At 46.5% G+C, this 18,533-nt stretch overlaps 1 protein-coding gene across 1 annotated transcript in view; it reads right to left on the reverse strand.

The window, feature by feature from the left end:
- The window catches only part of CACHD1 (cache domain containing 1), a 180,649-nt gene that overhangs the window by 53,632 nt on the left and 108,484 nt on the right, over window positions 1-18,533 (reverse strand). The window contains 1 exon segment of the mRNA XM_029083275.2: window positions 12,582-12,688. Coding sequence (XP_028939108.1) covers window positions 12,582-12,688 — 107 coding nt within the window.

The following is an 18,533-nucleotide window of genomic DNA, read 5'->3' on the forward strand; positions in this document are numbered from 1 at the left end:
GAGTCATAAAGCCCTGAATATTTGATGCTAAAAATAAATGGACTCCCCAGACTGCCCCAGATAGGAGCTACCCACCAATAGCTGAGAGGTCATGGCTTAAATCCCGTGGCCACAGGAGAGACAACAATTGTTAGAGCGGACTATTTGGAGAGCAGTTTCCCTGTCAGTGTTCTCCTGTGGCAAGTCAGCGGCCTGGAGCTATTGGAATGACGTAATGGAGAGAGCGGAGACGGGGAGTCAGAAGGTCATGGGTTCTAATTCCAGCTCTGCCACTTGTCTGCTGTGTGGCAATGGGCAAGTCACTGAACTTCACTGTGCCTCAGTTACCTCATCCATAAAATGGGGATTAAGATGGTGAGCCCCATGTGGGACAGGGACTGTGTCCATCCTGATTTGCTTGTAGCCACCATTATTACCGTTAATACCATTATTATTATTATTACTATTCGGTACAGGAAAGGCCAGGTTAACAGAAGCAAACCACTTTGCCCGCTCCCGCTACCTATGAGTATATATACATATATTCTGGATTGACTAATTGCATATATTCTGTTTCCACTATTTAGGAATATTTCTAGTCACAAAGCTCCCGAGCACTTAGAACAGTGCATTGCACTTAGCAGGGGCTCATGAACTGTCATTACTGCTACTATTATTTTATTGTATAGCATCTGTTGAGCGCTTACCATGTGCCTGGCACCATACTAAGTGCTGGGGTCAATACAAGCTAATCAGGATGGACACAGTTCCTTGTCCACATGGGCCTCAGAATCTTCATCCCCATTCTACAGATGAGGTAACTGAGGCCCAGAGAAGTGAAGTGACTTGCTGAAGATCACGCAGCAGCCAAGTGGCAGAGCGGGGATTAGAACGCAGGGCCTTCTGACTCCCAGGCCCGTGTTCTATCCGCTAGGTCACACTGCTTCTCAATCTCAACATATGGAACAAGGGCTCGGAAACCAATAGTGTGATGTTCTACAAAGGTATGGATAGTGCCTCTTCCTCTCCAAAGTCTACTAAACCGAACAGATGCAATAGGGGAAGGAGGGAGAGGGGAGGGAGGCTACAAACTTTGGTGGATATAGGGAGGGTTGATGAATAATAAATCTCCTCCAAGAGGCCCTCCTGACTAAGCCCTCCTTTTCTCTTCTCCCACTCCCTTCTGGGTCACCCTGATTTGCTCCCTTTATTCCCTCCTCCCAGCTCCACAGGATTTACGTCCATACCTGCAAGTTATTTATATTAATGTCTGCCTCCCCCCCGGACTCTAAGCTCATTGTGGGCAGGGAATGTGTCTGTTTATCGTTGTATTGTACTCTCCCAAATGCTTAGATAGGATACTGCTCTGCACACAGTAAGAGCTTAGTAAGTTTGACTAACTGACTGAATATAAAATACCAGTCAGGCTCTAGAGAATCAAGTGATGCCTGGATGCCCAAAGTCAGGCCTTGAAACCGGCACTGGAGGCAGAGGAGAGACACATTTAAGATTAATAGAGGCTTGGAAAATCTGAGCGGAGAAAAGGCTTAAATGGACTGGGGTTCCTTAGTTTGAAGAGGAGAGGGCTGACCCACTTTCACTCAGCACTGTACAGGAAAAATGTGCTTCAGATGCAGGCTGGGGGATTTGGAAAGAGTTCATTAAATTTATTCATTCAATCGTATTTATTGAGAGCTTACTGTGTGCAAAGCACTGTACTAAGCGCTTGGGAGAGTGCGATATAACATCAGACACATTCCCTGCCGACAGTGAGCTCACAGTCTAGATGGGGAGACTGACATTAATATAAATAGATATATAGATAATATATAGATACATATATTTAGAGATATATATAGATCTCTCTCTATATATAAAGATATATACAGATTATGTATATGTGCTGTGGGGAAGGGAGGGAGGATGAATGAAGGAACAAGTATAATTAGAGCAGAAGGGGGTGGGAGAACAGGAGACAGGGCTTAGTCTCAAACTTGGGGGGCTATGAGGGACCCTTTATTCATCCTCCCTCCCACCCCACAGCACTTAGGTCCACATCTGTTATTTATTTATTTCTATCAATGTCTGTCTCTCCCTCTAGACCGTCAGCTCTTAGCGGGCAGGAAATGTGTCTTTTATATTGTTGTACTGTACTCTCCCAAACGCTTAGTCCAGTGCTCTGCATTCAGTCAGTGCTCAATAAATGACTGCCCAACTGACTGGATCCGAGCAACTCATTTTCTATCAGGCAGCTGCCCCCTGTCTATCCGTTTTATTTGTTGAGAACCTACTGAATACAGAGCAGTCAGTCAGAGCACATTGTGTAGAGCACCGTACTGAACACTGCTTCTCACTAGGCTATGCTGCTGCTTCACGGGGAAGTTCAGCAAATCCAATCAATCAATCAATCAATCAATCATATTTTGAGTACTTACTGGGTGTAGAGCACTGTATTAAGTACTTGGGCGAGTACAGTAAGTTCATCCTGGGCAGGGAACATGTCTGCTCACTGTGTTGTATTGTACTCCCCATGTCACGCGGCAGACAAGTGGCAGAGAGGGGATTAGAACCGAGGTCCTTCCGATTCCCAGGCCTGGGCTCTAATCGCTAGTCCACACTGCTTCTAGATCTCAACAGATGGAGTGTGATGTTTTACAAAGATCAGGCTGGCAGTAGAGCTGAACCCAGGTAGGGCTGGGTGGTTTTTAATCTTCCTTTACTGTCAAAGCTGCTATTGCCCCAGTGTGGACTGGGCGGGGGACAGGGAGAGTTAGGGGGTGAGCTCGAAAGAAGCAGTTTAAAAATCAATCGACTGCATTTATTGACCACTTACTGCGTGCAAAGTGCTGTACTAAAGTGTTAAATGCGCATTTAACTGTGACCTTTTCAGATTGCGGGAGAGAAATCCTGAGCAAAAGGACACATTTAAACTGCTTCCCTTCCCTGCCTCTCCCAGAGAGTTATCTCTTGTTGTAGGCGCTGCCAAGGGAACTGGTCTAGGCATCGCCCCGTTCACGACCCCTGCTTTTTTATGGCATTTGTTAAGCGCTTACTAATATCTGCTAATTCTGTTGTGTTCTCCCAAGTGCTTACTACAGTGCTCTGCACATAATAAGCACTCACTAAATACCATTGATTGATTGATTATAATGTAACAGAGTTGGTAGACACATTCATTACCTCTATTTTACAGTCCACAGTCTAGTTTACAGTGAGAAAATAAACAAAAAAAGCTCTACATTCAGGGGTTATAATTATTGAGGAATTATTCCCACGCAAGCCTACAGCTCCATGCATGCACCAAGCCCTGGAGGAAAGGCAGATTCCCCCGGGACAATGGGCAGAACAGAATCTGGAGGCGTGGCTCTTTGAGAGGTAAATTGCTTTGGCTTCGCAGGGTGGGAGCTGTGTGGTCAGGGTGAAGGACCTGGCTTCTGATTCTGGCTCTGCCACTTGTCTGCTGTGTGAGCTTGGGCAAGTCACTTCACTTCTCTGTGTCTCAGTCACCTCGGCTCTAAAACGAGGATTAAGAATGTGAGCCCCTTGTGGGGTCATGGACCACGTCCAACCTTGAATTCACCCCAGTGCTTAGTACCGTGTCTGGCACATAGTAAGTGTTTAACAAATACCATTAAAAAAAAAAAAAGGAACTGGAGCAGACAGCGATAATCAGTTTGGACACTAACCGGGGCTCGTAATCCAAGTGCTAAGGAGGGCAGATAGCTTATCCCCAAGAAGGCGCTTTCCTTCAGCCCCTGGGTCAACTCAGAGTTGTCGTCCCCAAGGGCTGTTCAATTTTGCCACAATCGCTTGCTTATTTTCCTTCGACCGCAGCACAGAATCCGTCGTCAGATAAAGCAGCTGGAAAAACAAGCCAACCTCCCTTTCAGGTATACTTCAAACTTTCCGTCCACGGACGGCTGGAGAATTTTCTGACAGACTCCCTGTGCTTGATCTAGCCTAAACAAGGCAGTGTTCTCATATGAGTCCCAGGCTGCCCTGGGCCCCCAACATTTTTCTTACCCTTCAATGTGTCTCTGGGCCAACCAGCCCCCCGAAACCCAGCAGAGATTAACGCCACACCTACTCATTCACACTACTAATAGCCCTCAATGCCATTAGACCCAGATTGACCTCACGTCTCTGATTTGGCTTTAAAAAAAGGCGGGAGAGGAGGATATTCCTGTGATGGCATCATAATCTAGAGGATTGGTCAAAAATAAAAGCTCCCAGATCTTCACCTACTCAGTCTATTGTGCTGAATTTTGTCAACTGCATTTGTTGAGTGCTCACTCTGTGTTCAGCACAGTTCTAATTAGGTCCCACATAGGGCTCAAGTTCTAAGTAGGAGGGAAACCACTTATCGAATTCCTTTTTTACACTGAGGAAACTGAGGCTCAGAGAAGTGAAGTGACTTGCCTGTGGTCACAGAGCAGGCAAAGGCTGAGCCAGGATGAGAACCCAGGTCCTCCGACCTCCAGGACTGTGCTCTCTGCACTTGGCCAGGCCGCTTCCCTGATGAAACATGAGAAACGCCTCTCCTTCTTTCCTCCTCCTCCCATCCCCTTTCACCACTACCCTGTCTAACACCTTCCCCAGCGATAACAACGATATCCTGAATGGGCCCTACCTAGCCTATCCACTGCGATAAACTCCTGGTGCCTCTCCCGGAGCGATGACAAGAGCCCCGAGAACTGCTCCTCTGCCTCTCACACTCCACCCTTCCCCCTTCACCTCTCTATACCACCCCATGCCACTGTACAGAATCTTTCCCCAATTATTCTTTTTTCTCGGGTTAGTATTATTATTATCAAGCGCCGTCGAGTCCTTTCCTATTCATAGCAACTCTATGGATCTCTTTTCTCCAGAATGGCCTGTCTTCTGCCAAAATCCATAACACTGTTCTTCCATTATCGTTGTTATGGTCTCTATCCATCTAGCTGCCGGTCTGCTTCCTCCACGTTTTCCCTGGACTTTTCCTAGCATTAGTGTCTTCTCTAAAGAATCAATCCTTTTCGTGTTACATCCTTCCATTTCTCAAATCAGCGATTCTGCCTTAACAACCTCTTGTTGTTCACGTGCATGTGTGAGGGTATGTGAGGGGCTTGTGGTGTGAAAGGAGATGGGATTGGAGGTATAGTCCAGAACCAAGCCAGAACAAGCTCAAACTCTCAAAGTGTGCCCTTAGGACCACCCCTCTCTTCACCAGGGTGTGGAGTGGGGCTCAGTTGAGCACCTTCAGAAATGGGGAAGTGGGGTTACCCTCGCCAGGACGGTGATCTGCCCAATGCCACTTTCAATACTCCCCACCTCACAGTCCTATGGTACTCGTTCAGGTGGCACTGCTGCATAGGATTCACCTAAAAACAATAATAATAATAATAGTGGTGGCACTAATTAAGCCCTTTCTATGTGCCAAACTTGGGAAGTTAAAAGCTTGCGAAGCAGCGTGGCTCAGTGGAAAGAGCCCGGGCTTGGGAGTCAGAGTTCATGGGTTCGAATCCTGGTTCTGCCACTTGTCAGCTGTGTGACTGTGGGCAAGTCACTTAACTTCTCTGGGCCTCAGTTCCCTCATCTATAAAATGGGGATTAACTGTGAGCCTCACGTGGGACAACCTGATTACCCTATATCTACCCCAGCGCTTAGAACAGTGCTTTGCACATAGTAAGCGCTTAACAAATACCATCATTATTATATTATTATACAAATTAATCACATCAGGCCCAGTCCCTGGCTCACACGGGGCTCAGAGTCTATTAAGGCAAAACAAGTAGTTTATCTCCACTTGACAGATGAGGAAACTGAGGCACACATAGCTCATAAGAGGCCAGCTAAGGATCCTAAAGGGCTGTTCATCAGCTACTGGTGCCCTCAGGCAGTTTAGCCAGGTGCCAATCTGCTGCTAAGCCACCAGAGATCATGCTTTCTACTCAGGTGGCAAGGTGGCATCTTCATCATCCCATTTTACAGGTGAAGAAACCAAGCTAGCGAATTGCCTCAAGGCAATCCATCAATTACATTCACTGAGTGCTTACTATGTGCAGAGCACTGTATTAAGCACTTGGGAGAGTACAATACTACAGAATAAGAGTACAGTTGGCAGGTAAATCCTCAGGTGATTCCCAAGTCCAAGTTTTAGCCACCCAATCCCATGATTTCTCCCTCCTTTGGGAAGCTGCCCAGAAGACTTGCTAACATTAATTTTGCAGCTTCATTGATTGCGCTAAGCATGAAAAGTAAATTGGAACATATCCACATTCAGGTTCCCAAAGCAATTTCACCTTGGCAAACCTTCTCTTCCAGAGCCTATCATCAAAGGCTGCTTACAGGAACAGTGGTGACCTGAAACTCCAATTCTCCAACCCACCGTATCTGCTGTGTGACCTTGGGCAAGTCACTTCACTTCTCTGTGCCTTAGTTACTCGTCTATAAAATGCGGATTGAGTCCGGAAGCCCAACGTGGAACAGGAATTGTGTCCAACCCAATTTGCTTTTATCCATCCAGTGCTTAAAACAGTGACTGGCACACAGCAAGTGCTTAACAAATACCATAATGATTATTTTATTATTATTTCAGAGCCTGGCCAAAGTGCAATCCTATTTGGCTACCTCCTGGGCAGACCAACTGGCCTCCGACAATCAGAGCCCAGGCCAGGACTTCTAAGAGTGGCCAGTGGAGACAGCTGCCCAGGACTCCATGAATCATGACTCAAATAAAGGCTGCTTTTGGTTAACTATAGCACACTTTTTTTGTTTGGTTGTTTTATGGTACTTGTTAAGCACTTACTATATGCCAGGTACTGTTCTCTAAGTGCTGGGGTAGATACAAACTAATCAGGTTGGACGGGGTTCATTTCCCACATGGGTCACACAGTCTTAATCCCATTTTACAGCTGAAATAACTGAGGCATAGATAAGTGAAGTGATTTACCCAAGGTCACACAACTGATAAGTAGCAAAGCCGGGACTAGAACCCAGGTCCTTCTGACAGGAGGCGGTATGGCATAGTAGAAAGAGAACAGGTCTGGGCATCAGAAGGTTATGGGTTCGGACTCCAGCTCTGCCACTTGTCTGCTGTGTGACCTTGGGCATGTCACTTCACTGGGTCTCAGTTACCTCATCTGTAAAATGGGGATTGAGCCTGGGAGCCCAATGTGGGACGGCAACTAAATCCAACTGGATTTACTTGTATCCACCTCAGCGCTTAGCACAGTGCCTGGCACACAGTAAGCACTTAACAAATACAACAATTAATTAATTAATTCTGACTCCAATAGGTCATGGTACTTCCTACAGCCCTGCACGGGTCCAAAGTCTCCATCTTAGCCCGGGCGGAATCTCAGAATGGCAGGAACCAGTGGGGCAGAATAAGGGAGAAGCAGAAATATAGGCCTAGGTGACTTAACAGAAGCAGCGTGGTACCGTGGAAAGAGCCTGGGCTTGGGAGTCAGAGGTCATGGGTTCGAATCCCGGCTCCGCCGCTTGCCAGCTATGTGACTTTGGGCAAGTCACTTCACTTCTCTGTGCCTCAGTTCCCTCATCTGTAAAACGGGGATTAAAACTGTGAGCCCCACATGGGACAACCTGATCACCTTGTATCCCCCAGCGCTTAGAACAGTGCTTTGCACATAGTAAGCGCTTAACAAATACCACCATTTTAACAGGCTAAGCTCCTTGTGGGGAGGGAATAGATCTTATGCGTACTCTCTATTAGCAGTGATAGCATTTATTAAGCATTGACTGGTTAAAGAGAATATTCATTTGGGAATTAGATCCAGTCCCTGTCGTTCAGGAGGCTCACACTTTGTACAGAGCCATGTGCTCTGTGGACCTTTATAAAACACTATTACTAATAGGGGCACAAACTTATTGTTCTGACGGTATTTGTTGAGCACTTACTATGTGTCAAGCACTGTTCTAAGCGCTCAGGTAGATTACAAGTCAATCAGGTCAAATACAGTTGTTTGCTCATGTGGGGCTCACAGTTTAAGTAAGAAGGGAGAACAGGTGCTGAATCCCCATTTTACAACTCCCTATCTAGGACCTTGCAACCTTATTGAGAAGCAGTGTAGCCCAATGGATAAAGCATAAGCCCGGGAATCAGAAGGACCGGCGTTCTTATTTCAGCTCTGCCATTTATTGGGTGTGTGACGAGTTTGGGGAAACCACTTAACTTCTCTGGGCCTCAGTTCCCTCACTTGCAAAATTCATTCAATAGTATTTATTGAGCACTTACTATGTGCAGAGCACTGTACTAAGCGCTTGGGATGAACAAGTCGGCAATGGTCGTGAAGACTGTGAGCTCCATGTGGGACATGAACTGTGTCCAACCAGATCAACCAGATTAGTTTGTATCTACCCCAGCTCTTAGTAGAGTGCCTGGCACAGAGTAAGCGCTTCACAAATACCATTAAAAATATATATATATGTATAAAATCTCATTGAAAGCTTCCTTTTTTATGACTTTTTTAGAGTTCTTTTTGCCTAGATCCCCCACCTTAGGCACACAGCATAGTGTTTTCCTCCAGGTAACTTCTTGTGTGTCAAGCACTGGGGTAGATCCAAATTAATCAGGTCAGACACAGTCCCTGTCCTATATGAGGCTCAGAGTCTAAGTAGGAGGAAGAACAGGTATTGAACCTCCATTTTATACTTGAGAAAAACGAGGCCAATGGAAGTCATGCGACTTGCCCAACGTCCACAGCAAGCAAGTGTCAGAACTGGGATTAGAACCCAGGTCCTCTGAGTCCCAGGCCTGTGTTTTTTTTTTACCACTAGCCCATGCTGTTTCTAGACCTGAAACTCTACCACCCCTGTAAACCGAGCTCAAGGATCTGTTTATCTCTTAAATCAGATGTGACCATTAACAATGTGCACTGAGGAAGAATGTGGCTGAGTTAGCAGAGCCGCAAAACTCCACACCTCAGGAATCTGGGGCATGGAAACGGCATCTAGTTTCTCTGGCATTCTATATAAAGGGAAAGCCTAATGCAGGAAGCTAACTACTTTAGCTCTGAGGCTTGAGCGAGGTGGCTACCAAAACCCTTAAATAGCATGCTTGTAAACTTGCTGGGACTGGAAATACTGCCTTTCTTTCCAAACAGTAGCTAGACAAGAATTCTGACCAGAGAACTGACTTGCACAGCCTGCTCTGTGTTGTCTTCATACACACTTGTAGTTGACTAAGCTATCTGCTTTTATCTCAAGACTGTGGACCTTCCTCAGCTCCCCACTGTTTTAACACCACGCGTGCTGCGTGCGCGCGCACACCCACACAAACACACTCGCACACACAATTTTGCTCCCTCCAAATTCTGGATTTCGCTCCTCAATGAAAGCGGCAAGCCTGCCAAGTTGGAAGTTTCTAAACTTGTTCAAATCCAACATGTGGATAAAGGCTGGCTTTCCTATTTCTCCTTAAACCCTCCCCATGTGAAACTCAGGAGGGAGAACGTATTACAATTGCTTTCCAAATAAGCTATTTTTTTTTGGTGGGGGGGAGCAGGTCTAGCCTGAGAGTTTAGCCCAGAAGGAATTGGGAGAAAATGAAAAATAAAAATCAAGCTCTAATAAAACATCCTTGTCACTCTTTCAGAGTTCTGTAGTGTGAAAGTCATCATGTACGTTAGAAAAACATGTGTTGTCAAAACTTGATTATATGAATGGGAGGGAGGACAAGGAGGCAATTGAGAAAGCTGGGGTTTAGGTCCGGGGTTTGACTACACAGGATATACACCCGTGAGGGGCGCTGAACTTCCTTCTGGATCGACAAATTTGAGACCGTTTAGAATTTATGGAGGGTTGCTTCCTGCCGGACGAAAGGCAAACCGTAACTGGGCTATCAATTTGGACTCCGGTGATGGGTTCTATGGCCTTCGCAAGTGTCTACGGTTGGATAGCTTGCAGATGCAAACATCTGACACGGGGTCGCTGAAAGGGAAGGGCTCCGATTCTGCTGTGAATTGGAGGGTGAGTTAGGCTGCAAGGAACCCGGGCTGGGTAGGTGGCATGGGAAGCAGCGTGGAGTAGTGGATAGAGCAAGGGCCTGGGAGTCAGAAGGTCACGGGTGCTAATTCTGGCTCTGCCGCTTGTCTGCTGTGTGGCCTTGGACGAGTCACTGAGTCTCTTCGCCTCAGTTCTCTCAACTGTAAAATGGAGATTAAGACTGAGCCCCTTGTGGGACAGGGACTATGTCCAACCCAATTTGCTTGAATCCACCCCAGCGCGTAGTACAGTGCCTGGCACATAGTAAGCACTTAACAAACACCATTATTATTATTACTAAGGGTGACTGAAGGGACCAGGGAGAAGCACGATGAGGATGTGGTGCTGGAAGGAGTGACTGGGGTGTCAGGTGTAGTAGGCAGGGAGTGAGCTTCTTTTCTATTATATTGTCCTCTCTGCACACAGTACAGTGCTCTGCACACATTAAGCGCTCAATAAATACGACTGACCAACTAACTGGATAGTCCCATCACAACGTATGCTGTATGAGGGGCAGGAGGAAGGAGGAGGTGAAGGAGGAGGGGAAAGGGAGAGGCTGCCTTGAGCTGAGTGCGTTGTTGAGGATTAGTCTGGCAATCCAGAAGGCAAGGGTGATCTTTGGCTCAGAAGGCGGTGCGGAAGTTGACGGAGAGGCAACCCACCAAATTCTTCCCTCTGCAATCCTCGGGGCTGGGGAAGAGTTGGTGGGGCACAAGAAATTGGCATGTGCAGGTGAAAGTCTCCAGGAGCCAAAGGAGACCTCTCCCCAAATATGGTAGTGCAAAAAGGTCTTCTTCTGCACTAAAGAGTCCTGACATACAACACTGACACTTTTTTTAAATGGAATTTGATAAGCGCTCACTACATGCCAGGCACTGTACGTGGCGCAGCACAGGGATAGATACAAGATAATCTGGTCGGATACAGTTCCTGTCCCATATAGGGCTCAGTCTTAATCCCCATTTTACTGATGAGAGAACTGAGGCACAGAGAAGTGAAGTAAATACATTCTTCATAAATTCTTGTCCAAGATCACCCAGCAAACAAGTGGTGGAGCCAGGATAAGGACCCAGGTCAGCCGACTCTTGGGCCCGTGCTCCTTCTATTAGGTCACGCTGCTTCTCTTGAGTTTCTATTTGGTGTGTTTTTTTTAAGATGCAGAAGCATTCTGTATGTCAGCAGTTGCAATGACACAAAAGCTTATGATATACAGACCTGTCACCTTGGATACTTCATTCAATCGTATTTATTGACTGCTTACCATGTGCAAAGCCCTGTACTAAATTCTTGGGAGAGTACAATATAACAACAGACACATTCCTGCCCACATTGACCTCACAATCTAGAGGATGAGCTCACGGTCTTACTGATGATAATAATAATAATAATAATGATGATGATATTTCTTAAGCACTTACTATGTGCCAAGCACTGTTCTAAGTGCCGGGTTAGATATAAGATAATCAGGTCTCTGTCCCGTGTGGGTCTCACAGTCTTAATATTGATTATCCTGATTATATTCTATATACCACAGTGCTTGACACATAGTAAGCACTTAACAAATACTGCAACTATTATTACTAAGGGGTTTGGTCCCCTCATGGCACAAGGGCCGCATGCCACATTCATTTTAAAAGCCAGGGAAAGAGTTTTCTGGCACCTCCCCATGTCACCCAGAAGCCCTGGTAATGCCCCCTACCATAATTCTGGGAGGGGGGAGGGCAGTGCTGATTGTAAAGGAGTTTTTACTTCCCCCTGCAGGGAAGGACATTCCAGACCCTGCTCTCTGAAAGGCATTCCCAAACTCCGGGATAACAGAACAGCAGAACAGCCACCGGGATGCTCCCTCCATTCATGGTGTCAGTGCTCGGTCGATAGCGGGGCGGGGAGCGAGAGGGTGGGTAAAGGGGGACAGGAAGCCTGCAGGTTGCCCACCCACTTCTGCATCAAACAGAAACTTCTCCCCGAGGGCTTTAAAGCAGTCAATTACCTTGCCTACTCCTACCTCATCTCACTACTCTCTTATTACACCCATCTGCACACTTTGCTCCTCTAATGTCAACCTTCTTACTGTACCTCCATCTCATCTATCTGGTTGCTGACCTCTCGCCCATGTCCTGCTTCTGGCCTGAAATGCCCTCCCTCCTCATACCCAACAGACGACGACTCACCCTCACTTCAAAGCCTTACTGAAGGCCCATCTCCTCCAAGAGACTTTCCCTGACTAAGCCCTCTTTTCCTCTTCTCCCACTCCCTTGTGCATCGCTCTGACTTGTTCCATTTACTCATCCCCTTTCCCAGCCCCACAGCTTTTATGTATATATCTGTAATTCATTTATTTAGATTAATGTTTGCCACCCCCTTTAGACTGTAAACTCATTGTGTGCAGGGAATGAGTTTGTTTATTCTATTGTCCTATCCCAAGTGCTTAGTACAGTGCTCTGCACACAGTAAGCGCACAGTAAATACAACTGACTGACTGACTGAAGATAGGAGTGTGGCTTCCTGTGCTTGAGACGTTAGATGACACTACACAAAGCCAACCACGGATTCAACTCCACGGGAAAAATCCCACCCCTTGCCAATAAAATCAGTTAGAGACAGCGGCGTCTCCTACCCGAGTTCAGATCTCGTCCGGGATTGAAGGCTCGGCTGTTGACGGTGGTAGACAGTCGATCGCAGCTAATGGTTCGAGACACGTTGGTGTTGAAATTTCCATCGAATCTGAAATGAAAGAAGAGATCAGCACCCCGCCATGCTGTTTTCCTCCAGACAAAAACCAGCAACCGAGCACAAAAGAAGAAGACCCATCTTTTTTTCCCCCAGTTAGCTCTAAGGAGATTAAAATAGCTCTTGCTTTGGGGATTGTCTGTCATGCCAAGAAGGGAATTAAGGCGGAATGATCTCTCACAATATGTCGGGGGGCGGGGATGTGTTCTGAAAGCAGACCGCAGGGCTGGAATCAACTTCAGAATCCCACGGGTCTTTTGTTGGCATCGAGCCAAACCTAAACCCCCTCAGACTCTCAGATTTGCACAGGGAGTAGCTGGGCCCGGTGGCAAGATGCCCACATTGTTTGCCCCTTGAGGTTGGTGGTGCTTGAATGGTAGGGCCTCTCCTACTACCCTGCTTCAGCTCCCTTGATTCACCCTTCCCTCGGACCCACGGTACTAATCCATTACTTATTTATTTACGTTAATATCTGTCTCCCCCATGAGCTCACTGCAAGGGGGGAATGTGTCTACCAACTCTGTTGTACTCTCCCAGGCACTTAATACAGTGCTCTGAACACAGTAAGTGCTCAATAAATACAGTCGATTGATCGATTGATTCAGCAGCAGATAGGTAGCCACTCTCCGGGTAAAAATCCTGCCTGCTATGGGGCTAGACATAATTCTTCTCACGGCATTCATGCATGCATGCATTCATTCGATCTAATTTATTGAACGCTGTGTGCAGAGCACTGTACTAAGCACTTGGGAGAGTGCAGTGTGCCTTAGTGGAAAGAGTACCGGCTTGGGAGTCAGAGGTCATGGGTTCTAATCCTGGCTCTGCCAACTGCTTGCTGGGTGAACTTAGGCAAGTCACTTAGCTTCCCTTTGCCTCAGTGTTGTCAACCGTAAAATGGGGATTAAATACCTGTTCTCCCTCTTACTTAGACCATGAACTCCATGTGGGTCAGGGGTACATAAGGATCCAACTTGATTAACTCATATCTACTGCAGAGATTAGAACGGTGCTTAACACATAGCAAGTACTTTAATACCATTACTATTATTTATTGATTGCTTACTGTGTGCAGAGCACTATACTCGAACAGGAGAGACCTAGAAATATCAACTCTCAATCCATATACACGCACAAGTGCTGAGCACGAGGCATAAATAAATAAATCCAGACTGAGACGAGTGAAGATAAGAGAAAGGCAAAAACCTGCTTCTGGTATTTCATCTCAGGCCGCTGAAGTTTCTCTAACCCCAAAGTCCCTGCTCCTTCCCGCAAACCCTTTGTTATGGGCTCCTTTCTTGAACCCGGGCTTGGGAATTATTGGCTCTCCAACAGTTATCTTCTTTGAAGGGAAAGACGCGACCCTGGAATTCAGGCCTCCCACAACGCTCTCTCCTAGGGGCCGGTAAAGTGGAACCTCATAATGGCCCAAGAGCTGTGATCTTTGAAAACCTTGCATCTAGTGAAACTGTTTTAAGGTCCAATCACTAAATAGTAATGATACTACTGATAATAACTGTGGTACCTGTTAGCCCTCTATCCCACATGGGGCTTACAGTCCAAGTAGGAGGGAGAAGAGTTATTTCATGCTTGTTTTACAGATGAGAAAACAGGAACAGAGAAGCAAAGTGACTTGCTTGGGGTAACACAGGAAGCAAGTGGAAAATACAAAACGGAATTGAGTTTTCAGATTTTTCAAAACTATTTTGAAAACTGGCATTTTCACAATATATGCAAGAAGCAGCATGGTGTAGTGGATAGAGCAAGGACTTGTGAGTCATAAGGCTGTGGGTTCTAACCCCAGCTCTGCCGCTTCTCTGCTGCGTGATCTTGGTCAAGTCACTTCACTTCTCTGAGCCTCAGTGATCTCATCTGGAAAATGGGGATTGAGACTGTACGCCCCAAGTGGGACAGGGACTGTATTCAGCCCATTTGCTTGTATCTACTCCAGCGCTTAGTAGAGTGCCTGACGTATAGTAAGCAATTAACAAATACCATAATAATAATATTCATTTATATCTATCTCTTTTTATCTGCTTTTTTTCCTGTGTGGCTACATGGCCAGGCATGCCAAGTTTAACCATAATTTTCTGGAGTTCTTCCCTCTTTTTTTGGACTGCCCCCTTTCCCTCTAAGAGCTGGAGTTTGAGGAGACAGGAAGTGGTGGTGTCCCTTGGCCACCCCCTCTCCCACAGAGGATTAATTGAGGCTGCGACGGTCAGAGTCTAGAGGAGAGCTTCCAGCATCTGATCACAATTCTCCCTTCCTTCGGCAGAGAGCAGAGGGGAGAAGTTCAGCTTCTGCCTAGCCAGTCCCTGGCATGGAATACTCCTTTCCGGATGCTGATACATGGCAACTTCGATCAATCCATCAGTAGTGTTTTTTGAGCACTTACTGTGTGCCCGAACACTGTACTAAGTGCTTGGGAGAAGCGCTCCCCCTTCCCCCCTTCACCTCCCCTCAGCTAAGCCCCCTTTCCCTCTGCTCCTCCCCCTCTCCCTTCCCCTCCCCTCAGCACTGTGCTTACTTGTATATATTTTTATTACCCTAATTTATTTTGTTGATGAGGTATACATCCCCTTGATTCTGTTTATCGTGATTATGTTGTCTTGTTTTTGTCCTTCCGTCTCCCTCGATTAGACTATAAGCCCGCCTTGGGCAGGGATTGTCTCTATCTGTTGCCGAATTGTATATTCCAAGCGCTTAGTACAGTGCTCGGCCCACAGTAAGCGCTCAATAAATACTAATGAATGAATGAGAACACAATACATTCATTCATTCAATCAGTCAATCAATCGTATTAATTGAGCACTGACAATGTGCCCAATCACTGACTAAGTGCTTGGGAGAGCACAATACAACAGAGTTGGTACACATTCATTCATTCAATCATATTTATTGAGCACTTACTGTGTGCAGAACACTCTACTAAGAGTTTGCGAGAGCAAGACACAACAATAAACAGACACATCCTCTTTCCACAATGAGTTTATAGTCTAGAGGCATCGCCTTGATTCTATTTAGTTGCCATTGTTTTTACAAGATGTTCTTCCCCTTGACTCTATTTATTGCCATTGTTCTTGTCTGTCCGTCTCCCCCGATTAGACTGTAAGCCCGTCAAACGGCAGGGACTGTCTCTATCTGTTGCCGACTTGTTCATTCCAAGCGCTTAGTACAGTGCTCTGCACATAGTAAGCGCTCAATAAATACTATTGAATGAATGAATAGAGGCAGGGAGACAGACATCAAGACAAATAAATAACAGCTATATACATAAGTGCTTTGGGTCTGGCAACGTGGGGTTATGGATAGAGCACAGGCCTGGGAGTCAGAAGGTCATGGGTTCTAATCGCAACTCCACCACTTATCTGCTGTGCGACCTTGGGCAAGTCATTACACATCTCTGTGCCTCAGCTACCTCATATGTTGGTATTTGTTAAGTGCTTACTATGTGCAGAGCACTGTTCTAAGTGCTGGGGTAGATACAGGGTAATGAGGTTATCCCTCGTGAGGCTCACAGTCTTAATCCCCATTTTACAGATGAGGTAACTGAGTCATTAGAGAAGCAGCGTGGCTCAGTGGAAAGAGCCTGGGCTTCGGAGTCAGAGGTCATGGGTTCGACTCCCGGCTCTGCCACTTGTCAGCTGTGTGACTTTGGGCAAGTCACTTAACTTCTCTGTGCCTCAGTTACCTCATCTGTAAAATGGGGATTAACTGTGAGCCTCATCTGGGACAACCTGGTTACCCTGTATCTACCCCAGCTCTTAGAACAGTGCTCTGCACATAGTAAGCACTTAACAAATACCAACATTATCATTATTATTACTAAGTGACTTGCCCAGAGTCACACAGCTGACAAGTAGCAGAGCCGGAATTCGAACCCATGATCTCTGACTCCCAAGCCCGGGCTCTTTCCACTAAGCCACGCTGGGGACTGTGAGCCCCATATGGGGCAGGGACTGTGTCCAACACGATTTGCTTGTATCCACCCCAGTACAGTATAGTTAGTATAGTGCCTGGCACATAGTAAGCGCTTAATAAATACTATAATTATTATTATCCTTGCCTTTAAAGAGCTTAGTCTAGCAACCCACCTCCATTAGATGGTAAGGTAATGTCTTACGCTTCTGACGTTCTTTCCCCAGTGCTTAGTACAATGCATTGTACTATGTGGACCCTCAAGAAAGACAATCACCACTACTAATTCTGGGAAGCGGCATGGTCTATTGGAAAGTCATTCGTTCATACATTCAATCATATTTATTGAGCACTTTCTGTGTGGAGAGCACTGTACCAAACGCTTGGGAGAGAATAATACAAACAGCACAGGGCTGCTGGGAGTCAGAGGACCTAATAATAATAATAATGTTGGTATTTGTTAAGTGCTTACTATGTGCAGAGCACTGTTCTAAGGGCTGGGGTAGACACAGGGGAATCAGGTTGTCCCACGCGGGGCTCACAGTCTTAATCCCCATTTTACAGATGAGGTAACTGAGGCACAGAGAAGTGAAGTGACTTGCCCACAGTCACACAGCTGACAGGTGGCAGAGCTGGGATTCGAACTCATGACCTCTGACTCCAAAGCCCGTGCTCTTTCCACTGAGCCAGCTGTGTTCTAATCCCAGCTCTGCCACCTATTTGCTCGTGTGACCTTGGGCAATCTGCAACTTCTCTATACCTCAGTTTCCTTGTCTGTAAAATGGGGATTCGATACCTGTTCTCCCTCCGACTTAGGCTGTGAGCCCGGTGAAGCACAGGGATTGTGTCCACCCTGATTGTCTTTTATCTACCACACAGCTTAGTATAGTGCTTGACACACGGTAAGTGCTTAACAAATACCATTGTTGTTATTCTTATTATTATTATTACCCGCCAATGGAGGATGTGTGAGCTTACAGGTAGATTTTGGGCCAGCTGAGCTAGGAGGTGGCATCAAAGCCCTCTATCTAAACCTGGTCTCACGCAGATCCAGGTAGGCTAGCTAAAAAGCATTTGGCTGAAATTACACTTTCTAAGATCACTTTCCACCTTGCTCTGTAGTGCAGTTCAAGTCTCTTCAAGGGTGCAGGAGAAGGGGAACGACGTATGATATAGTTACATTCAATTACCCACCAGCAAGGGCCTAAATCAAATTGAGGGAACTAAGTCTTTGTTCTGCCTTTCGAGAAAATAGAAAACAGCCGCACCATACGGAAGAACTTCTCCAGAGCCAGCCAAAAGGGAGCCTGGCTGGGCTTTTGGACGCGTAGGGGGATGGGGGGAGTCCTGCCTGCGGGGCCCCCCGACTTCCAGATGGGAGGGAGAGGTCTACAATGCACCCAAACCACCATGTCTCCAGGGTCAGATTCCCGCCTCCCCCTCATCAAACAGGCTGGTCGATTTCCTTTCACACGCGACCAGAATTTAGTACGGGGTCAAAGTCCACTCAGCAACATGGCTTTCCTGTCTTTTGACTGTAAGCTCACTGTGGGCAGGGAACTCCGTTATACTGTACTCAATAATAAATGTTTAATAATAATGGTATTTGTTAAGCACTTACTATGTGCCAGGCACTGTATTAAGCACCGGGGTGAATACAAGCAAATCGGGTTGGACACAATCCTTGCCCACATGGGGCGCACTCTCAATCCCCATTTTACAGATGAAGTAACTGAGGCACAGATAAGGGAAGTGACTTTCCCAAGGCCACACAGCAGACATGTGGCGGAGCCGGACTTAGAACCCAGGACCTTCTGACTCCCAGGCCTGTGTCTACCCACTGCACCATGCTGCTTCTCAATCAATACCACTGATGTATTGATTGATTAATCTGCAATGCTTTCCAACAGTGGAGCAACGAATC

Source organism: Ornithorhynchus anatinus, chromosome 18, assembly GCF_004115215.2.
Source record: "Ornithorhynchus anatinus isolate Pmale09 chromosome 18, mOrnAna1.pri.v4, whole genome shotgun sequence".
NCBI classification, from domain to species: domain Eukaryota; kingdom Metazoa; phylum Chordata; class Mammalia; order Monotremata; family Ornithorhynchidae; genus Ornithorhynchus; species Ornithorhynchus anatinus.